The 25,505-nt window shown below is 40.5% G+C and overlaps 1 protein-coding gene across 4 annotated transcripts in view; it reads left to right on the plus strand.

Annotated features, from left to right (window-relative positions):
• The window catches only part of POLR3B (RNA polymerase III subunit B), an 87,829-nt gene extending 63,017 nt beyond the window's left edge, over positions 1–24,812 (plus strand). For all 4 annotated transcript variants that reach the window (XM_074871918.1, XM_074871919.1, XM_074871920.1 and 1 more), the window contains 5 exons: positions 10,383–10,486; positions 11,403–11,569; positions 13,857–13,970; positions 19,240–19,413; positions 24,253–24,812. In XM_074871918.1, coding sequence (XP_074728019.1) covers positions 10,383–10,486; positions 11,403–11,569; positions 13,857–13,970; positions 19,240–19,413; positions 24,253–24,382 — 689 coding nt within the window. In that variant the 3' untranslated portion in view covers positions 24,383–24,812. The remainder of the gene's footprint in view (positions 1–10,382; positions 10,487–11,402; positions 11,570–13,856; positions 13,971–19,239; positions 19,414–24,252) is intronic.
• Positions 24,813–25,505: the final 693 nt, after the last annotated feature.

Here is a 25,505-nt window from a genome sequence, read left to right on the forward strand (position 1 = left end):
CCTAATGGTCGACCCCGAGTTTCACCTGCTACCTTCTGCCAGAGGCTCCATGTGAGGCCATGCTCCCCAGTTGATGTGTAAAGTACATTTTGCACATCTGGTCCTGTCCGAACAGGCCCAAGAGCTACCGCCCGAGCTATCTCCTGTTTGATGTGCTCAAAGGCTTGTTGTTGCTCAAGACCCCACTCAAAATTGTTCTTCTTTCGGGTTACTTGATAGAGAGGGCTCACCAGCTGACTGTAACCTGGAATGTGCATCCTCCAAAATCCCACAAGTCCTAAGAAAGCTTGTGTTTCCTTCTTGTTGGTCGGTGGAGACATAGCTGCTATCTTGTTGACAACCTCCATAGGCACATGGCGGCGTCCATCTTGCCATTTTATTCCCAAGAACTGAATCTCCTGTGCTGGTCCCTTGACCTTGCTTTTCTTTATGGCAAACCCAGCTCTCAGAAGAATCTCAATTACTTTTTGTCCTTTCTTGAACACTTCTTCTGCCTTGTTGCCCCACACAATGATGTCATCGATGTACTGTAGATGTTCAGGGGCATCACCCTTTTCCAGTGCAGTTTGAATTAGTCCATGACAAATAGTGGGGCTGTGCTTCCACCCCTGGGGTAGTCGATTCCAGGTATATTGGACACCCCTCCACGTGAAAGCAAACTGTGGCCTGCACTCTTCTGCCAAAGGAATTGAAAAGAATGCATTGGCGATGTCGATTGTGGCGTACCACTTGGCTGCCTTTGACTCTAGTTCATACTGGAGCTCTAACATATCTGGTACAGCAGCACTCAGTGGTGGCGTCACTTCGTTCAGGCCACGATAGTCTACTGTCAACCTCCACCCTCCGTCAGACTTTCGCACTGGCCATATTGGGCTATTAAAAGGCGAATGTGTCTTACTGATGACACCTTGGGTCTCCAGTTGACGGATCAGTTCTTGGATGGGAGCCAGAGAGTCTCGGTTCGTGCGATACTGCCGTCGGTGCACGGTCCTCATGGCAATTGGCACCTGTTGTTCTTTAACTCGCAACAGTCCTACAACAAAAGGATCTCCTGAGAGGCCAGGCAGATTAGACAACTGTTTGACCTTCTCTGTGTTCACACTGGCCACACCAAAAGCCCATCGGTATCCTTTTGGGTCTTTGAAATACCCCCTCTTGAGGTAGTCAATGCCCAAGATACAAGGGGCTTCTGGGCCAGTTACAATGGGATGTTTTTCCCACTTATCCCCGGTCAAGCTAACCTCGGCCTCCAGTACTGACAGTTCTTGACATCCGCCTGTCACTCCTGAGATCCAGATAGGTTCTGCCCCTCTATAACTTGATGGCATTAATGTACACTGTGCCCCGGTATCGATTAAAGCCTGGTACTTCTGTGGATTTGATGTGCCAGGCCATCGAATCCACACTGTCCAATACACCCGATCATCCCTTTCCTCCTCCTGGCTGGAGGCAGGGGCCCTCTATTCCTGTTCTTGGTCAGAGTATTCACTGTCTGACCCTTGCTGTGCCAGGCCGGAAACTCCTTCATCAGAGCCAAGGGAGGTGATCTCAGTCTTCCTGTATCTGGGAGATCGCTGATTACTTTCTTGCGGTTTCACGCCAGCTACATTAACAACCTTCTTGGATGTTGTCTTCTTGGCAGGGGTCTTTCCTCGCAATTCACGTACACGAGCTTCCAATTTGAAGGTGGGTTGACCGTCCCACTTCCTCATGTCCTCCCCCTGGTCACGCAGGAAGAACCAAAGTTCTCCACGTGTCATGTGCCTAGGTTTCCCTTTCCCTCTGACTGGGGTGGAAGAGAACCGATTTCTTGGGGTGCTCCTGACATCTAAGGCACTCGCCCGTAGAGATGAGGAGGTTCCAAGACTCTCTTCAAAGTTCTGAAGCCGGGAAGAGACTGCCTCCACAGTTGGCGTACATCTTAGTCCTTCTCCCATATCCATTTCTGGATAGTACATCGCAGCCAAGCCCGCAGAATACGAGGATGGTGCACCTTTAATCACCTTCCTCCACATGGCCCGTGTGCACAGGACATCCTCTGGATTTTTAGGGGCTTCATCATTATCTGGACCACTATAGATGACTTCCAGCACTGCTAGTTCTCTCAGGTACTGGACACCTTCATCCGCAGTAGCCCACTTCCCTGGGGAGTTGCCCGTAAGATCTTCCTTGAAAGGATATCTTGCTTTAACACTTGAAAGGAGCCGTCTCCACAGACTGCAAATTCCTGTTTCTTTTTTACTACTGGGGCAATCTCTGCTGTTATTGTTTTTGTTTGAGTTCCCGTTTCCACCACAGTCCTTTGAGAGCACTGAACTGCAGCTCGATAAGCATAGGCCAGGCCCCAGTACAGCGCTAGGAGTTGCTGATTTTCATCGGGATAGACAAGGCACCCTTCTATCAGGTGTTGTGTCAGTTTTGCGGGGTTGCTTGCCTGTTCAGGGGTAAGATCCCAGGCTACAGGAGGTGATAACCGTCCTAGGAATCTGCCCAAATCCTTCCACTCCCCCTGCCACCCAGGGACAGGCCGCCTCAGGGCACATTTTGGTATTCTCTCACCCAAAATTTGCTTTCTCTTACACCAAAAACCTAACGAGCTCCACACAGCCCACAATAGGCGAATAGCATTAATGAACAGTATCAAAGAGCTAACATAAGGATTAATAAGTACTTCGGGAGCTTGCAGAATAAAACCACTCATGATGTTCCCAATTTCTTCCAGCATGTTCCCGAGCTTAGCAAAATAAAGATAAGCAGAGCAATAAACAAACCCGTGACCAGCACAAGAGCTTGTCGCTTACTAACTGCTATAGCTATAGCACAATTAATATAAAACTGCCGTTGTCCCGCCCCACGTTGGGCGCCAAAATAGACTGTGGTGGTTTGACCTTGGCTAAATGCCAGGTACCCACCAAGTCGCTCTATCACTTCCCCCCCTTTCCCCTTTTTTTCTCAATAGGGCAAAGAAGGGAAAGAAAATAAGATAGGAAAACAAAACAACCCTTGTGGGTAAAACAACAGCAGTTTTAATATAAGCAAAGCGAAGCAAAGGTCCGCGCGCGGAAGCAAAAAAAGAAAACAGATTTATTCTCTACTTCCCATTAACAGGCGATGTCGGGCCTTCTCAGGAAGCAGGGCTTTGATACGCGTAGCGGTTGCCTCGGAGGACCAAGGGTGACCCCACCCCCTTCCTCCTTTCTCCCAGCTTTATACTGAGCAGACGTCATATGGTATGGAATATCCCTTTGGTCAGTTCGGGTCAGCTGTCCTGGTTGTGTCCCCTCCCAAGATCTTGCCCACCCCGTCCCACTGTGGGGGGGGGGAAATGTCAGAAAGAGCCTTGGTGCTGTGTAAGCACTACTCAGCAGTAGCCACAACACCAGTGTGCTATCAACACCCTGCCAGCTCCCAGCATAAAACACAGCACCATGAGGGCTGCTACAGGGGAAAACCAATTCTGGCTCAGCCAGACCCGATACAACAGGCAATGATAGAATTGGAGAAAAGGCATGAAAAGAAAAGAGAAAATCTCCTTTGCTAGCTGTTTAAAAAACAGCTAGTATCATCCTTCCCTGACATCAAATTGGGGAAGGATCCGTCAGAGCAATATAAACAATTGTGAAGCAGAAATCGTAATACTAACAGTTAAACATTTTCCATTGAGAGAATTTTTAATTAGCCCTGAATTCGTTCTCTCATCTCGTCTGAATGCAGGCGATTACCACTTCAAGTTTAATTTGTGAATGTTAGCTTTAAGCCCATCATAGGGCCATTTAAACCTATGATGATGAGCTTAAACTAACAAGTACCTTGGTTCATTGAGAAGGAGAGAAAGCATATTTCTCTCTGTATTGTCAATCTTTTATGTGAATTTTTTTTTCTAGGAGGAGTACATGAAGATGAGATTTGATTTCATGGAATTGTAGTAGTAGTTTTAAAGTAATTAAATATGTGCAAAATAAGAGATTGCACAAATCACGTTTCTCAAATTTTTTTCATGGGCTTTTTCCTGTATTCCAAATTGATTTGTATTTCAAAACTATACTTTGTCACTGGGGCAGAAGGAAGCGGAATAAGAGCGTTGGAAATTGTCTGGGATATGACATTAAATCTCACAAACCAGCTCTAGCCTTTTGTTACAGAAGGGCCTTTCGTTAAATATGTAGGTAGATTCTGTAGGCCTCTGTAATAATATAGATCTATGCCATTGCCTCTGTATTTGCTACCTTCTTTGTGTCCTCTTGGATGTCAACACGGTATTGGCAAGGGTCACCACTTCTGGCCTGTCCACCACACCCTCTTCTCGTGCAAGTCCATGTTTTAAGTACACTTCTTCCAAACTGCCTGTAAAAGCAAGCCTTTCCCTCAGAGCCTGTCAACAAAGTAGTATATGGGGAGAAGAAGAAAAACAAATGAGGCCATCAGGTTGTGTTCTGAAATGCAAATATTTTGCTCTATTTCAATATTCATCTTCGAACTGGATGTTGCAGTAAGATCTTTGGGACTGGGACTGACCCTTTACTCTATAAAGCCCTTAAGCGTCTGCTGTCTCACAAATAAACATCTACCTACCAGGGAGGATTTCTCCTGAGCTGTAGGACTTTGTTTTAACTGTATTGCATCATGTATTTTCCAGAAGGATAAAGAAACTTTTTTGGTTAATTATTTTGTTTTCTTAATCTTGCATTCTTCAAGCAAAGTCACCTTTCAAAGCACAGAAGGCTAAAGGATTGTTAAGCTAAAGAAGCTTCATCTGAGTTCCATACAAACTAAATTATTATATTTCCAGATTTCCTCTTGCTTTGCTACAAGTCACAATGAGGAAAAAGTTGGGCTCCTTTGATGTGAAAAAAAGCAATATATCACTTCTCTGAAAGAACATTTCTCAGTCTCTCATGTGAAAAAGGATTAACACCTCCAACAAAGGTCCTGTAGATCACAGAACTAAGCAGCAATACTGAACAGTATTCCTGAGGAGTGGAAAAACTGTATTTAAGCAAGAGATTGTTTGAACTGGCAAACAGAAGCTTTTTAATAGCTGAAGATCTAAGATAAAGGATTAAACCTTTCTGAAGTATCTGCACTTAAACAACTCTAAAGACAAGGAAGCAAGTTTAAATTCATGAAAGATGGTCTTTGTTTTCCTAAATGAACCATGTTCTTCAGTGTCAAAACAAAATCCATTCACAGCATTGTCAGCTACATAAACTTAATGACAATACTGCTTATCTACCAAAGTCTGACCTTGCTTACTTTTTAAAATTTTTACTAGTTTGTGCATCTGCTTTCTGCTTGCTTAACTTCACAGTTGAGAACAACTTATCTTTCTCCTTTTAATGGGCACTTGTACAGTACGTATAAGCAGAACATGTAAGATATAGTTTTAAATGGCTACTTGTGTCCTTTTCCCCCATGTTACAAGTCAGACTTAGTACTTTATCTCTAATAAAACATCAGTGGGTTTATAGGAATTAAATGGTTGAAGTGTCATTAAAAAGAATTTGCTGTTATCGACTGCAGGAATGTGGGATGATTAGTAGTTATTAGGCTTCAGGAAATGCGGGAATTTCTTACCTTATTTTTATCTGCAGAAGTTGAATATGATAAAATGAGATGTCAGAATGCCATTAAAACTTCTTACACCATTTTTCTATTTATTTTTAACAAAACTGCTGCTTAGCTTGCTGTCTTAAGAAAATTACAGCATTTTTTATCTCAAGCAGCAAACAGGTAACCTTCTGACCTTTTCAGTAAATCCTCAACTGAACCTCTGAAATTAGGGTGATTTAGCATTTTATGGCACAGAATAAAAATCTCTAATTCTGTTTCCAAATAGTGTATCCTGAACACACATTTTATTAAGCTCTTGACTCATTCAGCCATGTGTATTTTGTAAAGTTCCTATGGTTATTGTTTTACAATAGCTGCTTCCAGAAGCATTGTAAGGGTTTCAATTAATCAGCTCTTTGTGTGCTTCAGACTATGCAAATTTATCACATCAGACCATTCAGCAGCTCATGGGAAAGCAGTGTACAAACTGTATTGTCTTCTAGCACCTCCTCTCATTTAGAGTGATGTTTTTAATAAGAAAACTAATCAAGTTTACTTATGCATTATTTATCTGTTAATTTTAATTCTGTTCTTTACCTCTTATGTCAAATGGGATGTAGCAAGTGATATGATAGATCAGTGAATGATTCAATATTGAACAAAGCTTATGTGATGCAGCACTTTTTTTCTTCTGCACTTGTTTTATGCTTAGTTAGCCACCACAGTATGTAATTAGAGAGTTCTGAAGCAGATGCACATTTTTGTTTAGTCTTACTAATTTTTGCAGATCCGTTTGTCACTTGTTCATAATATACAGCGCTGTGTTATAGCTTCTCTTAGTTATGTAGCATAGTCTTAGTTCTCAAGAGTATTTCTAAATTCTGGCAAATCTGGTAAATCTAAAATAGATGCCTTTCAAGTTACTTTTGGCTCTTTTACCACCATATCATTAGAATAAGTAAACAAACACATTTAGTAATGCACTTCTTTTTATCTTGCTGATAGAAACTGGTATTACTGCGGCTTCTATTCACTTAGTCTCCTTTGCTCTCTAATGTCCCTCCTGCTGGCAGTAATTAGTTTTCTATATTAGGTTGTTTTGACTTATTTGATGATTTTTTTTCATTTGGCATGTGTGTGTATAGAAGGCATCTTACCGTAGCCCGGTGAAAAACTTTCCCATACTGTTGTGTTTTGTCCCTGCCCCCTCCCCTTCCCCCTCTCTGCTGAACTGCTGTTTTACAAGTCTGTGTATGTTCGTGTTTGTCAGCAAACTGTAAAAGCAACCACCTATCAATTCTGGAAACCTGAATTTCTCCTGGTTAGAAAAAGAAACTCTTAAAGGACAAAAGTACAGGGGTGAGGGGGTCTTTATGCTCTGTCAGGGCCTTGTGGAGGTACATGGGTGTTGAGATGCTGCAGGGATTGATGCAGATAGCATGTGTGAGGATGGGGGCCATCATGCATAGTCAGAGGGCTGTCATTTATTGGCTGGCATACAATAGCATTGAGAAACACTGCCTATGGCTGTTTTATACTTGCATGTTAAACCACTGTAGGGTCTCGTTTAAGTTGATTCTAATTTAAGCTGTAATCATTGCAGTAAACTGCCATGCTTATTAATCCACTTTTTTTTTTGAGAGGGATATCTTAAAAGAGTTTGTTAGCATTTTCACAATTTTTCATCTAAGTTGACATTATGAAATTGATATACAAAGGGTTTTTTCTAGAATTCAATTTGGTTTTCAATTGAAAAGAAATGAGATGTAGCAAGCTGCTGGATGCTTTCTTGATCAAACATACAACCTTCTTGTTAGTCCACATGTTAAAAAAAAATTTATTTTTTGTTTTGTCAGGAAAAATAGTTGCAGCTTTTTCTTGTGGTTAACAGTTGATTCTGGTCCTAGATGAGAACTCCAGAGTGTATATGTGAGAGCAGATTCAGGCCCGTTGCAGTGTAGCATTTAATCTGAAATTGTATTGCTAAATTTCAGATGCAGCATATAAAAATTGTGACAGGAAGAAAAATGAATGAAACTAAATTATTTTGTATGTCCTGTGTGAATGCTGGGAAACAATTTTCATGTGATGTCTAAATCAGTAACAGTTAGGAAATCTTAATAACCTGTAGTAAGAGCCACAGAGCAAAGTTACCTACTAGTTTGACTGTGTCCTATTTATGAATATTGGATGGGGAGTAGTTGAGCAGCTCAGTTGTGAAATACAGTTTATACTTGGACAGTGCAACATTTGGAACTTGAGGCTGTCTTAAATCCAGCCTCTTCTTTTCTCCTTTACTGTTTTATTAACCAGTTGCAAGTGATAATTGCACTTATATGGATTAATTCACTTGATCACTTTTTCGCAGCTGCTCAGCAATGCAGAACTGTTGGGCTTGCCTTTTACTGCCCTGCTCAAGCCCTGGCTCAGCAATGGGGGCTGAGACAGAGTAGCAAATGCAGGAGCTTACGAGTGCAGACCTGCAAGCGTTAGTCTCTGGAGAGCTTATGAAGGCAAGTAACTGCAAAATGAAATCAAGTTTACATTTTTAAATGAATTGCAGTTACTTGCTTTTAGAAGTAGTGGTGTATTATAGGAAAGATGCCTTTCAGATTTTTAACAGTTTTTTATGAGAAAGAGTGAACTTTCATAAAATATAGGGGAGGAAGCAGCTTGTCTCTGTCCTGTTTTCTAAATACACATGGGCATGCTATAGATCTGTTATAAACTCAGTGACTTTTTAAAATACAGAAGCTTAGAATTGAGGTTTTATAGCTTTCTTTTTTCCCTTTTTTTTTTTCCCCCTTCTGTAAAACAGAAACTTTATAAATGGCCTAGTGAGCTTCACATTGCTGGATTCTGTCTAAATATTTTGTTTTTAACTTCTAAGCTCATTATGCTGTCTTTGTGTTAACTTGTATTAAAATCTGTCAGCTATGACTGGTCTCATAACCACAGTCAGCGGACCAGAATAAGTTAATTATTTACTTGTGTCACTAGTGCTCTTCATCTAATGAAATGCACAGCTGTGTTAGATCTGCAGTTGGGTGTGTAGGTCCCATTGTTATACAAGTCAGCGGAGGGTAGAAGCCGCTATGATGGAGAGCCCTCAGTTCTTTCTGCTGTTCTGCCTTTCTGTGTCGATTTCATGGATCTTTTATCATTCACTTTCACACAAAACAAACAACACAGTGGCTGTCTGCTATGGGAACCAGCTTGGCATATAAAAGGTTTTCAGAGCCTAAAGTAATTTTAAGTTAGCTAAGATTTAATTTTTGGCTTACAGGTGCTGTGAAGTCCAGATGCAACCTAATGCTTTCTTAGAAGTAAATGTGAATAAGGCAAAATGTACATGCCATAATATGTATATAATAAAGTATTTATTTATACAATTTTAGGATAAAAAAGCTGTGCACACAAGAGATAGGCAGTTTTTTTTTTTTTTCATTTTCAGCGAGTGATTGCTGCTTGGCGGGGAGGGTAGAAGGATGTTATTGATTTATCATAGTAGAACAATGAAAATTAGTTTCAATAGGTTTAAAACTAAATACGACACACACACACCCCTTGCCCCAGATGCTCCAATCCTCTATATTTTTCTGCTCCCTTCCCCCATACTTAACCATTCTCATTCTATTAACTACTGTCCCATACACCTATCCCTGTCTTGCTTGGACAGTGGAAGAGGAGCTCCCTCCTGAGCAGACGCCAATATCCCCCTGTGAACTGGCTGGTCGGGGGATGCCTTTTTAGGGATGTAACCAGCACCCTCAGTCTTCCAGGAGCCCCCTCCGCTCCAGGACTGTTCCCAAAGCGTGCTCTGGCAGTTGCAGCAGGCTGATCTCAAATAGCTTGCAGACTTTTTCAGCTCTAAGGGCTTCTGGAAGAAATTGTCCAACTGAAACAGTAGCTTTGGTTCAAAGGAGTATGGGCTTAAGCAGCTGCATTTTAGCACCTGAATTTGAATGTTAGATCTCTTGGTCATTTATAGCTGCAGTATTTTTATCTGCAGAATTTACTGTAGAAACAGTTGTAAGGGTTGGAAGGAAAATTTTGGAATGTATGATAGACTGTTTTAAATGAGTTTAATCTTTCCTAAATAGTTTTAGAATTTGGAGGGTTTTGCTTGTTTTACATCAAATACTGATGGAGACTGAAAAAAGTTTCCAAAACTTTTAAAGGTACAGTTTGTGTTCATGGACTGACAAAATATAAGCAATCGGGGGAGTGGATTGTGCTTTGTAATTCATCAAAAGCAGTCTTTGCTCAGCAAATGAATGCTACCTGAAAAAATCTTGTGGTTTTTTTTTTTTTACTTTTCCCCTACTTATCTCCTCTAAGTCCTTGTCAAAGTCCTGATTTGATTTGGTTTTATTCGTAGTGTTTAGCAAAGATACATATGATAAATTTCAAATCAACAATAATTTTTTATGTCCAAAGAGATACTGTAAGAGGTCCGATTTCTTAATTTTTTTTTTTTCAGGAAATTATAGCATCAGCTTTAAGAAATAGATTTCCCTTGAGATGTTCCAGTCTGACTGGTCAGAAGTTTCTGGTTGCCTCTGAAAACTGTATCTAAAGCTTTCTTCCCTAATTTGCTAACTCACAAATCACTGGGAGCATTATGTAAGGGTATGCTAATTTTGCCAGTCCTGTCACAAGGGCTCTCTTCTAGCCTGCAGGTTGTGAGTACTGGTCATGGTAATGAATCTGGGTAAAAAGTGATCCATGAGAAAGAGAGGAGGAGGAAAACACTAAAGAAAATCTGGTGATGAGCGTCAGCCCTGCTGGTGGTTTGCCATTTGTGAATTGAAATGTTTTCTCTTCTGCAGGGGTGTGTGGACTGATTGTTCCTCAAGAAGACATGCCATTTTGTGATACAGGAATCTGTCCAGATATCATAATGAACCCTCATGGCTTCCCATCGCGTATGACGGTTAGTGGTTATGTTACAATTAAAGAGACAGTGTCCCCTGATAGGGAAAGTGAAGTAGATTAGCTGGAAGAAACAAAAAAAAGTTTGAAACATGGTTTCACTGAGAATATTCACCAGTCATCATGCCACACGCTTGCTCTCCTGTAAGTATTCAGCCCTCTGTTTTGCATGTTTTGAAACATCCTACTGTGAAAGGAGTAGGTATGCAGGCTGGCTGTGCATCATTCTCATTTTGTTCTGTATCAAGCTAATAGCAAAGCAACTGAATACCTCACTTGCACACTTTCTGTTTGAAAACTTCTTGCTCTCCCTCTCCCTTCCCTATTGCCTGTGCCCACTAAGCTGGCTGGGGCAGACTGAGGTGAAGGTTGGAGAGGAGCTTCCGTAACAGTTCTAGACCTATATAACTTCCTACATTACACACTCCTCCCTGGAACTGATGCAATTCTTGCACCTGTACTGCAGGGTCACACTAAATACCTCACGGCCTGGCCTTTACATGGGACCTCCACTGATTATTTCATGCAGCCTCTGATCTTTTTTTCTTTGTTAGTTTCTTCCCTTCTGTTCCTGCTGCTCCAGTGTAGCGCATCAATCTCTGAGGCTGTTTCCTGAAGCAGAAGGCCACACTGGATCCTGCTTATTTTCCAGACAACTGGAAAAAATGGAGCTGCCTGACTCTGGACCTTAAAGGTGTTCTTGAACCTTAAAGGTGTTCTCAGATGCTGCAATGAGTCTGGTTTTTCCCCTTCACAGAGGAGTACTCCCTGTTCTTGGGCTTCTTCCACTCCTCCCATCGCATGCAATAACCCAGGCTGCCATCTCGGACACTTGCGTGGCTAACTTACTGTGTGACCAATCCAGCAATGTGCCCGTGCTAGTGAGCAGGCTGTTAACTCTGCTTTTCTTTTCACAGGTAGGAAAGTTAATTGAACTCCTGGCTGGAAAGGCTGGGGTCCTTGATGGCAGATTTCACTATGGAACAGCTTTTGGAGGCAGTAAAGTTAAGGATGTATGTGAAGATCTTATTCGCCATGGTTATAACTACCTAGGGAAAGACTACGTAACATCTGGTATCACTGGGTAAGAATCTGCTGTATAGATTTAGATATTTCAGGGGAGTTGGTAAATCCTGTTGAGACACATCTGAAAATCTTTTCATGTGTCAGAGCTCAGGAACTTTCTCTTATTTGCAAACTGCTCTGTGAGATGGAGGGAAGGGGCTGAAGAATGGTGCACTTTTTTTTTTTCTTAGAAGTATTTTGTGGCTCCACATTTTAAGAATTACTAGTATTTGTGCGGTTGTAATGTGAATGGCCCTTGTAGTACATACAAAAATTTCCCAACTTCTACTGCATGACGAAAAAGGTAAAATCGAGGTTTTCTTTTTGAGAGATTTTAAGAAATTTCAAGTTTCTCTTGGCAGCAAATCTTATATATGCTTGAAATCAGATAAGCATTTTCATGTTGACTTTAATAGTACTGTAAAATATGGATTTGGAGGCAGGTGTCTGTTCCTTGGGAATATTTTGTGTGTGCTCTTTTTTCTTTTTTTTTCTTCTTTCGATTACACAATGATTCAGTCTGGCATAATACTCTAATCTGCAAACTTCCTGCTGTGTTGATCAGACTGGCTTCTGAGACACAGAGTTCAAAGAACATAGGATAGTTTAGGAACAGGAAAAGGCCATATGGCTTCACATGCCTGCCCTTCCAAAATGTATCTTAATCCTACCTTCCTGCTATTTTTATTATCCTCCCCATCCCCTTCTTTTCAAGGAACAAGTTTAGGTCTCTTTTGTAGGGATTTTTTTTTTTAATACTTTTAATTTTAATTGCTTTTCCTACCAACTTCTTCCATATGCTGTTTAGCTTTTTGTTTCAGAGAGATGATTTTGTTTTCCTTACTCCATATTCCATAAATTGTATATCAAGTATCCTGGTGTTTGAAACACTTTCTGTTCATACACCATTGTAACTTTTAACAAATCTGACTAATCTTGTTTCCTAGGGAGAATAAAATCATCTAGCTCTAAAAATCCCCATCCCCAAACTTCCAACCTTGTGGTACCCTATTTAGAGACTTTACTTTAGGATACTGATATTCTTCCAAGCAAATTTCACATGCTTAATCTGTTTGTTATGAAATTTGAAGGCAGATTGCATAACAATGTGGAAGTTTGCAAATTCAAAATGTCTAGTTAAGTTTTATTAGTTTCTTCAATAGGCAGCGTTTGGAGTAACACTGCATCATGTCAGTAATGACTCTGAATGGGAGGTGCAATACTGTTGTCTTCTGTTTGTTTTTACATTGCACATACATTTTTAAAAAATAAATCATTGTCAGTGCTGAGTTTGTCTGTGTTAAATCTGATTGTTCTTAGTGCTGAAGATGATAGCTGGGAAATAACAGTGCTTTCAACTGTTGCTTTCTGATCTTTAGGCACTTACGCTGTTCTTACAATTGGGGGTGTTTTAAGCACAGAAATCTTCAGCCATTACACCCGCTCATAGAATGGAGTAACACCCTCTGTACTGATTACAGATGTTCCCAAGCTGATGCAAGTGCCTAAACACGGTTCTCAAGAGCCCTTTTACCTGGCTCGTCTGAGCCCCCTGTGCCAGCCAGGGCAGCGATTTTTGTCCTGTGGATGCAGCTGCTGAGCAGTGCTGCAGGGGCAGCCGTGCTGATGCACAGCCGCTCAGGGACGACTTTCACCCCTCTGGGTCTTGGGTTGTGTTTCAAAGTGGTGCGCAGGGAGAATTAGCGGATGGGAAGACTGTCAAGCTCATAGTGTGCCAGTGCTAATCTATCCTTGCAAATGCAAATGATTTAAAGTGCTCCTATAAAAATGATGTTTTGAGCATTTATGCTGCATGTATTTGTTTACATACATGCTTACCTTTGGTTTGTGTGTGAATGATGTAAAGTGAAGCAATGTAAATAGAAATACATTAAGTCACTCTTCAGGGTCTGACGCGTTTACAGTCTTTATCGGTTACTGATGACACTATTGAAACACTCCTGCACAGGCAGAGGAAGGACTTAACACGGCACAGCTGAAAGAGGTACCTGCAGCTATAGCAGCATGTCTGCACAGCGTATGGCCAGAGTTCAAGAGCTTGTTCCTCGCTACAGTGGATACAGCAGTATGTGGTGCTGGGAGTGTACTGCTTTTGTGTTCAGAAGGGTTCCCTGGGGGGTCTTCAGACAGATTGCCCTGAAAGCCCAAAGATATTTTTCTAGGACTCATGATTCCCAAGTTGTTTCAGATTCCTCCTGTACACCACACTCTTGTCTCTCTCAAGGTAAATATGTGCTAACTGTGAATATTGGTTTTGTTTTGGTTTGGTTTTTTTATTCCTTCAGGGAGCCTCTGGAAGCATATATCTATTTTGGCCCGGTGTATTACCAGAAACTAAAGCACATGGTGTTGGATAAAATGCATGCAAGAGCTCGAGGACCCAGAGCAGTGCTCACCAGGTATTGTTACAGGCTAAGCACAAAATTCTTAATGTATATTCAGAAGTCTGCCCAGCTGACTCATGGGTATAAAACTAAGTTTGTTTACCTTTTGATACTTGACACAAAATGTAACCACCTGTTAATATACTGTTACAGACTAAAAACTCTCACAGTAGACTGTGGCAGGAGATTGTTCTGAATGTCCAGATGTGCTCTGTGTGGTGCAAAACTGAGTTTGCTTCTCAGACTTTTGTTAGCAGTTGATAAAAATACCTTCTGCTGATTCACAGTGCACACTCTGGGCGTCTCCTGTCAGATTGTACATACCATAAGTATTTTAGGAGGATTTTTTTTTCTTTAACATTTGTACTTTTACGAAATCAGGTGTGAGTAGAAGGAAGAAATTTCTTTTAATATTTCAGCATCCTTTGGTATTCAGCAGGTTAATACTGATGTAGCCCATGTCTTCACCTGTCAAGGCAAACGAAATTCATTGGCCCTAGTGTCGTGCAAAAAAGCATTAGAATAATGTGCATCCCTGGTATACTGCACTTTGCCTTGCAGACCTTTCCATTCAACTCTAAAACTGAGTTTAGGGTTGTATGTGCTGGTCCACAATTGTTCAATACCATGCAGGAGAATAACACTTTCACACTAGTAAAGTGCAAAATTTACAGAGGCACCAACAATAAATCTCCATTTTATTTGCCCAATTAAAGATATGTCCTCAGTTCCTTTGGAGTCGTGATCATTGCACTAAGCCTGAACTTGGTTTTCTCTCCCAGCAAAAAGGTTGATTACCATGTTGATATCTTCTGGTATTGAATTTTGAAGTCAAGCGGATGTACTCTGAGTAATAGGTAATATGAGCCCCTGGAGGTGGGCTTATATTATCTGGACCTTTGGAGAATTTGAAGCACCCTGCTTTCACTGATGTTATTTACCTTTCCTCCTTAAAGCCTAGCCAGCGTTTTGGCATTTCAGCTCTATGGCTGCTTGCACCCATGTTCTAAATTGCTGATATTCCTGGCTCACAAGAAGCACTTCAGTGCCAGAGGCTTTACTTTGAGGAGGTTTGTAGTGAATTGTTTAGTCCATCTCTCTCCATCACAGTAGGATTATTTGCTAAATCTTGCCAGAAAGTTAACTGCCAGCTAGTCTTCAATATTCTAGCAAAGATTATTCCAAATGTTCTTTGCCAGTCTTTCTGGACTATCATGTACACCATTTATACCTCACCTGGTGCGTGGTGGTACTCTTCTTTTTGACCAGTCCTTTTTGTACTGTTTTTGAGATGTAAGCACAAAGTCACATCTATCTTGCCCTTATTCTTCCCTATAACAAGCATGATTCATATTCTTTAATTCTTAATTTATGTTTATGCCTCTTATCATGTGCCGATCCACTTCTCTTGCCTTGTCTGCCTGTACAAGTTAGCAAGTCTGTCCTTTTAATAGGTGCAGCTTCCACCTTTTGATGTACTAGTAGAGAATGGAGGGGCAGGTCTCTGCTGTACCTCATTCAGAAGTATCTTTCTTGCTTTTCGTTGCATATTTGCTTTGCCTTTTGGCTTTCCAACCTCATGCTGTCTCTAGGACAAACTGAAGTTGTCTCACTTTCCATGGAAGTAAATACCAGTGCTGGAACTGGGAGAGAAATCACTAAGTTTTTGTACTTCTTGGCTGAACTTTTCCACTAAGAAGAGCAAGTGTAGCACAACCATTATTTCCTACCACGACTGCTTGCCAATATGAACATAAGTGATATTCCCAAATAATGGACTGTCAGCCCCATTTTCTGTTCTTCAGTGTGTTAATCATTGTATTGATGCTCCATGTGAAAATGAAAACTCGCTGTCTTAGCTAACGGTGACACAGCTGCTTTACTGGAGCTCCTAGATTACCCAAATCCCTTGATCTGTTTTCGTATTGTCTCCCCAACTTCTCAGCTGTTTAGAGATACTGAATTTAAAGGAAACCTAAATCCCAAGTCGAGGTATTGTTTACATGTAAAGATGAAGGTGATGTGATTTCCCCCACCCCTTACTTTCTTTGAATTCTTTGTTCCAGTCAGTAGCATCATACTACGTAGCTAGGGCTCTTTATTTAACTTTCAGGAAAGCTAATGAATGTTCAGTTTATGCTGCCTCTTGACTAGTCTTTTAGGAATTTTCTTTTTTCTCCTCAACTAATTAAACTTTTGTTATTGCCATTGCCTCTACTGAGAGTCTGCTTTGCCAGCTTTCATACTCGCTATTGTTTTATCATCCATTGCACTTCCTGGAGAGTAGATTGCCTCTAACATTGTTTTTTGGTTTTAAAAGTAATCCTGTAACAGCTTCCAACATGGAATTTGGCTGTCATTGTCTTGAAATGCATTTTATTATATATCAAATGTACCTTAACTGACAGAGCAAAGCTGTATTTCCATCTGGAGTAAGGCAGAAGACTTGAATTCCTTGAACGTGACCAATTCTAGATACTGTTTTGATTAAAACAAGATTTTGTAGAATTGCAAAGCAGCAGTCTTTGTCAACACAGTCAAAAACCACCAGGATGTTGCCCTCCGAATTGGTATTTGTTAAATGAAATGCAATACTTAATTTATTTTGCCATGAGTAGCTGACAATTAATTTAAAACATAGTTCTATATATGGTGTTGCCTAGATACCCAGTCCTGCTAAATCTTTCTAATAGATAAACTGTTTTTAGTTTTCCTTACAAGAGATCAATATAAGCTTTCTGCATGCATAGTTGTTTTGATGGACATTGTCAGAGCTGCCACCTGCATGTCTTTTGAACTTATCAGATATGCCAGTTCCTATTATACTGCAAGGGAGTAATGTGATGACGCTGGTCAGGGCTCCTCTCTGCACTCTGGGGCTCTTGGGAGCATGGTACATTCTCCTCCTTCAGGCAGCATTTTTCTAGGTAATACTCCACTTCTGGAGGTCAGTATTTCAGCCAACGACTCCATTTCGAGTTAGCCACTGTTTTTTCATAACGGGCACAAGGGAGATCTGCTGAGACCTACAAGGCCTGCTCTTATTCAAGGGGGTAGACTTATTTCCCCTCACTGGCCAATGAAGTAAGCAACAGGGCCATAAAGCTGAACCCACTGTTCTTCCAAAAAAATGCAGAATTAATGCCAGTAAATTCTTAATGTGCTTAAAAACGCTGAAGTTAACTGGTTTATGCTTTTTCTAAATGCAGCAGTTAAATAGTGTTGAAGACCATTTGGCCTTATTTTTTTATTTGAAGAATCACTGCATTTTATTTAGCATTTAAGAATTTTAAGAACTTTTTTTTAAAAAATATGAAAAATATCTCTGTTTAATGATGTTCCCAATCTTATTTTCAAGAGTCTGCCTTGTTTTCAGAATGTTATATTCAGGATAAAGAATGGAGTAGTTGCCCAGAGCAACAGCTGCAGCATACGTGTGTATAGTGGGAAAGGGGAAGCACGAATGCTTTATAAATGCTGTTTTAACATTTTAAACAACCTTTGGTGTGAGGAATTTTCAGACTCGTGTGAGCCGGAAGAAAAAAAATCTGATCAACTAGGGAGCATGAGATAGATTCTTTCTAAAGGCCCAATCTCAAATACTGAAATTTTTTGTACTTCAGGAAACTACTTTTTAGGGAGGGAGGATTTTATTTGTTTTGGTTTTTTAATGAGGTCACTTTGACAGTGGGAATAAAACACGTAAGAGCTTAAGACTCAAGCTGGGTTTTTTTGTTTGGGGGGGGCTTTTTGTGGGGTTTTTTTAATGGGATTTCAGCTGCCTTAGAAATCTTCATCCTCTATCTGTTGGAAGACCCATGGCATATCAACTCTTAAAAGGGCTGGAGTTGAGACCCCATCATTTTTCAAGAAGTTTTATCTTCCCTTAATTGGATTGAGACTTTATTGGGGCTCACATTTATAAAGCTATTTTGTCCTTTCATTCTGTGGAACAGCACCTGATGAAACTTTTCAAAGTAGGCTTGTGCATTAACTAATATTACAGAAGTCAGTTGGTAAAAGGAACTCAGGCACTTCCAGAACTGCAGCAGATGTCTGTATCTTTGGAGGTCTCAGTTGCTTTTAAAATCTGCCTCTTGGGACTTCAGAGGAGAAACTGCATTCACCACAGGGTTAGTCCTTCAGAACAATGTCTGAACAGTGATGGTGCCATCATCTGGGGAAGGGGCCCTAGAGAGTTTAATCAGGATGTAAACAACTTTTATCCATTCTCTCAACAGTGGGAAAAATAGAAGGTTATATGAATGAAAAGGATTATTTGAATTACAAGCAGATTAGTTTTAAGGTTCCAGTGTGGTCAGGGTAAGAGAAACCACTTTCCCCTAAAAACAGATAAAACTTGCATCATGAGAAGATATTTTGGTCTGGTAATTACACTTGTTACAAAATACTATTAGATGTTGAAGCCTTTTATAAATCCTTTTTGCTGAGTTGCAATAAATTGGCAAAAACTTGGTTTTAATATATTTAGTATGCTTAACAAATTCAGTTGTTTGAAATAATACAAACAAAATATACTCCAAAAGTTATGGGCCAGATCTGTCATTGGATATTCTAGGTGGATTACACTGCTGCAGGTATCAGAAACAGCACATAAACATGGGACTTCACTGAGAAATGAAGCCTCTTATGATTGCAAATAACATTTTTTTAATTCCTTCTCTTTGCTGTCATGTTTTAGGGAATATACTAAGATGGAAATATTTGATAAAATGCATGCAATATATTAGTGCTTCAGGAGTTTAATATTGGTTTGGTTTCATGGTTCACTCTAATATTTGCAACCAGAGTTCTACAGCATTGTGCTAGTACATGAGAGTACAACTGATACTGTATGAAATTGCAGTATGACAAACAAGAGGTTAAAAGTTTTGACTGTGTCCAACAAAAAAAGATTGGCTTAAACAGTCATAATGTTAAATAATATCATCAAAAAAGAGTACCAAATCTGTGTTCAGATTGTCTTGGATACTATTTGGTCTCTTTCTGTTTTCACTTACTTCCTACATTCTGTGAGGTAAAGAGTGGTGGCCTGACGCTGCAGTTGCCACTCACAGAACTACATCATACTGCCAGTGCAGGAGCAAAGATTAATTGCTTCAGCTTGAATAACACATTTGCAAGATCAGCAACTCTGATTTGTAGAGTGCTCTTGTCCATTGATCCTGTACTGTTCCTACAGTTTGAAGACCCACATTCCTATGGTTGTAGAATGTATGTTTTGGAATACTTAATACATTTTTTTCAAATATTTTTTTCAAAGGCAACCCACTGAAGGTCGATCCCGTGATGGAGGTTTACGTCTTGGAGAGATGGAACGGGATTGTTTGATAGGTTATGGAGCCAGCATGCTTTTACTGGAGAGACTGATGATTTCAAGTGATGCCTTTGAAGTGGATGTTTGTGGACAGTGTGGCTTGCTGGGGTACTCTGGCTGGTAAGTTGTCTAACGGTAATGCTTTTTGTAAATCACGGTGTCCCCTCCTCACTTTGTGCATGTGACATGTTTCATATTTCAAAAAAACCCCTTGACCTCAGGTGCATAAAGCAAAGTGGTACAGAGTAAACATGTCTCTATGTAAGAGAACCTTTCCCTTGGTTATAGTGCTTCTCAGTTTTAAAGTGCTCACAGTCACTGATTAACAGTCCCATGTGCCTTAATCAAAACCAGTGTCAACGTTCAAAATTGGTATTTGGAAAAGTGGTGACAGGGGATGGTTCTTTGTTATGGTCTGATTGAAGTTAGGACTAAAGTGAGTGTGTAGACAACGGGCCAGGAGTCTTCCCTGTTGTGGGAGCACAGGTATTGTCTTCCACAGCCAGCTGTGCTTGTGCGAAAAGTTACTTTTGCTCTGTCTGCTGCCTTCCTTCCGACCCTTGCAGGGGATTAGCAAACACCCAATCCTGTATATCATCTGTTTTTTGAAAAGAAGAAAATAGCTATGACAATATTCTTGACTCTTCTGGCATCAGAAATGAGATTACTAGCTAGGCTAGTCACAGATCTTCCTGCTACAATCACATGTTGAACCTCACAAGGCTGAAGAGAGAAAGTGAGCACAGAAGAATGGGAGAAGAAAGCAACATCTCCTGCTTTCTTGTTCTCTAGCTGTAGAGTTCGTAATCATATGCATACCGCTTTCTTCGACTGTGCCTCTCCCAAATGCCTTTTGCTTCCAAGCGTCAGACAAATGCACCAATCCCATGTTGGAGCCTGAGAGACAAGCAGCTGCCTGGTGGAAATTCAGCTGGCTTCTGCCCAACTGCCTTGTCCCTAAGAAACTTATCTCTAGACTAGCTAATGGTCTTGCTGTCTTACTCTGGGTCCTAAGCCAGTACTGAGTTTATCTCCTACAAACAAACTGGTTTTCCATGTAGGGGAAGCGTAACACCGGATGTCAAAACTATGTGGAGCTCACCATGTGTAACACTATGGGCTCTGCTCTAACCATCTTTTCTCTACAGTCATTCTGAGATGCTAGATTTAAAGTTGCCCTGTAGCATGCTGGAAATAAACCACTATTACTAGAAGACAGGGGAACTTCTTTTTATGTTCTTTAGAGGTGAGGGAAATGTTTTGCTTTAGCTTGGTTTTGTTTTAGCCAGGAAGAAAAACAGACTTGTCAGACCAATAGGAATTTGAGATACAACTTTCTTGCAAGCTTTGTGAAAACAGGTGACCTGGAATCCCCATGGCTAAGGGAGGAAAAAATAAACGGTGCGAGTTCAAGTTAAAAGTTATGCTAATATTTTTGTCAGGGGAAGATGGGAAGTTGGAAGGAGGAGCAGAAAGATTCATTTCTAAATAACCTTGAAAGAACATTGTTGGAAACTTGCTGCATCTTGGATCTTAATATCAATCTATTGGGAGAGGCAGGAAATCGGACTTTATTCACTTCAGTGCTTTGAGAGTGACTTTTCCATGATATAATGAAGTAGGAAAGTAAGGTACATTCTCGGTTTGTAGTGTAGTGTAAAAGAGACAGCTACTGTTTCTGCCCTTGGTCAGACCTTTCTTCTGAAGCGTGTGGCTTCTGGCCAGAAACCAAGCACTGCATTTTTCTGCTAACAGCAGCAGCAGTTCTGCTCCTTGTGGAGCAGAAGTTCAGACAGAGGTAGGTAAACACATGCGAAATCCGGAGGAGAGACAAGGCCTACTCTGTGCATCTTACTGTGGTTGGTGATTTTTAGTTGAGCATTGGCCTACCAGCTTTTGTGCGGTAAGTATTTTTGAGAGTCCTGTTTTTCTTGAGTGTGTGTACACTGTATGTAAGAAGTGAAGCCTTTTTCTCATCCAGGCCTCTTAAAACTACTGCAGTGCAAATAACAGTTGAAGGAAGTTGTCTGAAAGGAAGGGCATGCCATAAGTCAAACAACTAACCACTTCTAACTGTGTAAAGCACTGCCTTAAAAAAAACTCACATGCAGATGTAGCTCAGTTATTTTTTTATAAAACGTTGGCTTTCAGAGCAGTCATTAAAGATTTTCAGAGACCACGGGAAGTGAGGGCACCTTGAAGAAAATTAGGGATTTGAACTTTAGGAATAGTATCGCATTTTATTTTTAAGGTGGTGTTAATATATTTCATATTTTGAAGTCTGTAGCAAAGTTTAGCAGCTCTTTTTAAATAACCATGAAAGAAACTACTCTCTCAGACAGAGCCAGACATTCTTGCAATCTGATTCTGTGCAAAGCTGTCTGATGTGTGAGAGTAATCAATAAGAGGTAGTTTCTGCTAAGTGATATGCTGTGTCTACCAGTAGCTGAAGGAAGTGGCCCTATAATGAGCATCACAGTAGAGACCAAGTCATTAAGACAAACTTCCAAACGGGCCTTTTCAGTTATTCTGACATTAATAAGACATTGCTACAAGAAATCTTTTGGAAACGTATTGTTTGGTGGCCAGCATTAAGAGCACTTGTTTCAGGGAAGATGAGCCCTTCCTCCCAGACAAGGACTAGCCACTGGGTATGTTTTTCTGCAAGATAGTGACAGCAGATCAGTGTTGGGGCCTGAACTGGTACTGTCGCAGGGGAAGGGCCCTGTTGTGGCAGTGACAGAATTTGTCCCCATTAAAAAATACAGTAGAAACTTACTGTGATGTACCAGTTTTATACAAATTTTCCAACTTTGCTGTTGTACAGGTGCTCAGGGGCAGGACTCCACTGAATGCAAAGAGCAGCATTTGGTCTTTTTTTGATGATGATAAGTTATTCTGATGCCTAGAGTATGAGCATTTTAAAACATACATGAAAAAAAACTTTGTTTCTGGTCCAGATTCAGCCTTGGCATAGTTGCCTTTTCCTATCCAGTTTTATTATCAGTCCTAGTACCAAATGGTCTTTTGGTTTCTGTAATCTCTGACAGAACTTTGTGCTTTTTGCTTATGGCACCTTAACCTTTCCAGGTGCTCCCCATCCAAGTACAAAGCAGGCCCAGAATGGTGTAGCTTTGAGCCTGAGTGTGGTGAGTGGTCTCTGCTCCTCAGTGCCTAGTAGCTGTAATCAGATGCCAGACATCTGCTCATAGCAGAAAAGTGCCTCATCAGACTTCCAGGCCTTGTAAGGCTTCTTCTGTTGAGAGCAACTATGTTATCATCAGAAAATGGCTTCTGCTTAGGTCACTTTGTCCTACCACAAAAATGTACCTATCCCTGCAAATTTGCACTAGGGGAGTAGTTGCAAACCTGCACTTGAGGTCTATTCTGTTTTAAAGGCATGCTAGCTGTAACATTTCCCCAATGTAACAGTGTCTACAGGAGATGCATGTTCCAGGGAAACACCTAGTTCAGTCTATTACCTTCTTACTGCCTGTAGTCAGATCTAGACAAAGCCAAAGCAATTACTGGGACTAAGCGGAGCTTCAGTACTCATCATGAACTGCAGAAATGTAATTAAAGCTTCTCTACCATTGGCTGAAAGCTCTCCTGGTTTAAAAAAAAAAAAAATAAATACCCCAAGTATGGAGCATGTGGAGGTCAATGCAGCCACAGTTTTCTTGGAAAATTACCAGTTCTTTGACATGCTCTTTAAGTATGTCTGTAAAACAGAGGTTACAGAGTCTGAAAAAGTAACTGGAAGTCTAATGCCAACTCCCATAACCAAGAACCTTATTAACACTAACCAGCTTTGTTGGACCTGCCTCCATTGACTTCCATGTGCTCTAGGTCAAGTTCACTGGTAATAAAAACAAGTGACACTGGCTTTATTGTAAATGGTGACTCTCAGCCTCATTTTGTACCACAGAAGCGTGTAGGAATTTTGCTAATTCCTCCTTACTTGGATCTTCAGACTGTTATGACTTTATGCCAGAAATACAAATTTGAAACATAGAAGCAAAAAAGAGCTTTGTTAGACCATTAGGAAATGCTGAGTCACTCTGTGTTCCCAAAGGCCTGGCTTTCTCAACTCTCCAAAACCAGAAGATGGCATATGCAGGAGAATGAGGAAATAGGGAGGTTAGAAACTGATATTTATAAGAAAGATTTCCTTTGTGGGTACACAGAGGATGAAATTAAAGCATTTAAACAGCTGCTACCACTACTGAATTTGAGTCCTGATATTGGAAAGATGGCTGAGTGACCAGCCTATATAGTCCTTATATGGTCAAGAATATATCTATGTGACAAAAAACCCTTTCCCCCATGATGTTAAGATCATCATTTGAGTAAAGAGCACAAAGAATATGTGTGAAAGCAGTTTTACTTGTTTCCCGTCTTGACTAAAACTTTGGCTGTTCACATAGAGAGAGGTAAGATGAGAGATGCCTCTTTTCTGGAATATGAACTGATTTGAGACATCACAGGGTGAAACTGCATATGAGGAAAAAAACCTAAGTGTGAACCTTATTTCTTCCTGCCTCTTTTTTGTGACATATATAAGACAGAAACTGGACCGTTAACAATGTTCTCAGAAATACTTAAGTTTTGTTCACCTCCTTTCTCTCATTACGCAATGCTGAGTTTGTGTTGGCAGTTACGTGGGTGGTGAAGAAGCAGAAGTCAGTCCTGTTAGCTACTGAGCATTGTGATTCTCCTCCAGGAAAAGTGCAGGTTCACATTAAGCTCCTATTGACTTCAGTCAGATTATTTAAGGGCTTAAACTTTTGACTGACTTAAGCGCTAAAATGTGTCTCAAGCACTTGGCTCTTTCTAGGACTGAGCCTAATGTTTAAATGCAGGCAGACAAAGAAACCAGTAGATAGTGGCAACTGGGGTTTTTTCTGCAGAGCTTCATTTATGCACCAACTCTGACTTTCTTTTTGTTTGTTTCCCTAGGTGCCACTACTGCAAATCATCATGTCATGTGTCTTCTCTGCGCATACCTTATGCCTGTAAACTCTTATTCCAAGAACTGCAGTCAATGAACATCATACCTAGGCTAAAACTATCCAAGTACAATGAATGAACAAGATGAAAAATATGGAAAAAAGTACTTTACAGAAATTGAAATCCAGCATATATAACTGGAAGATTTTTTTTTTTTTTGGTGAACAGGAATAACTAAAACCTGAGTGGGTAGAAGGGAAGTGCAAGACAGTGTAAGAAATCTTTCTTACAGATCCTACTTGTTTTTAAGTTGACAGAGGAGACTCTGTCAGTAGAATACACTAGGAGCAGTTCTGAAAGCCTTGATTAGTCTGAGTGAACAGGACATGTGGGAATTGTGGAATAAGGCCATGATCCAGCAAAGCGCTTGCATCACTTCAAACAACCCCATGCTCGGTTTTGAAAAGTGCTTTGCTGGACTAGGGCTTGTACATCGTATTCACAGAGGTTAAAAACGTTTTCCAGACCAGTGTAATACGAAAGACTAATAAAGGTTTTAAATAATACTACTTGAATATGTGTTAATGGTTATGTAAGGATGGTAAAGCCTTCTTATAATGTCTAAACCATTTTCCTATTCCTAAAACATTTTGTTAAAGCATTAAAATTTTGTTAGTGTCAGGCTTAGAGAAATGAAACTACTTTCTTGAGAACTTGAAATCAGATGTTTTGAGTGAGATTTCAGTATGCAGGTGCATTTGTGTGTAAGCAATGGTGTGGTTATGCAGTCAATCCACTTTAAGCTAAACATACGCAGTCTTCATGAAGTTCAAGGGACGTGACTGCATATGGAGTCTTGTATCTTAGAGTAATATCTTAAGACTAGATATTAGGAAGCATTTCTTTACAGAAGGGGTTGTTAGGCGTTGGAATGGGCTGCCCAGGGAGGTGATGGAGTCCCCATCCCTGGAGGTGTTCAAGAGGTGGGTTGACATAGAGCTTAGGGATATGGTGTAGTTGGGATCTGTCAGTGCTAGGTTAATTGTTGAACTAGATGATCTTCAAGGTCCCTTCCAACCTAGATGATTCTGTGATTCTGTGGAGCAAGTGCATGATACAGCTTTCAGATATCCGTTCAATTCTTACTGAGTATACTGGATTTAACAATACACTGGTGCAAAGCCCTGAAAACAGGCTGCAAACGCTAGGTATGCTGTCCTAGGACTTCAGAACTTTTTTTAAATATGGGCATAGCTAAAACT

Source organism: Strix uralensis, chromosome 5, assembly GCF_047716275.1.
Source record: "Strix uralensis isolate ZFMK-TIS-50842 chromosome 5, bStrUra1, whole genome shotgun sequence".
NCBI lineage: Eukaryota > Metazoa > Chordata > Aves > Strigiformes > Strigidae > Strix > Strix uralensis.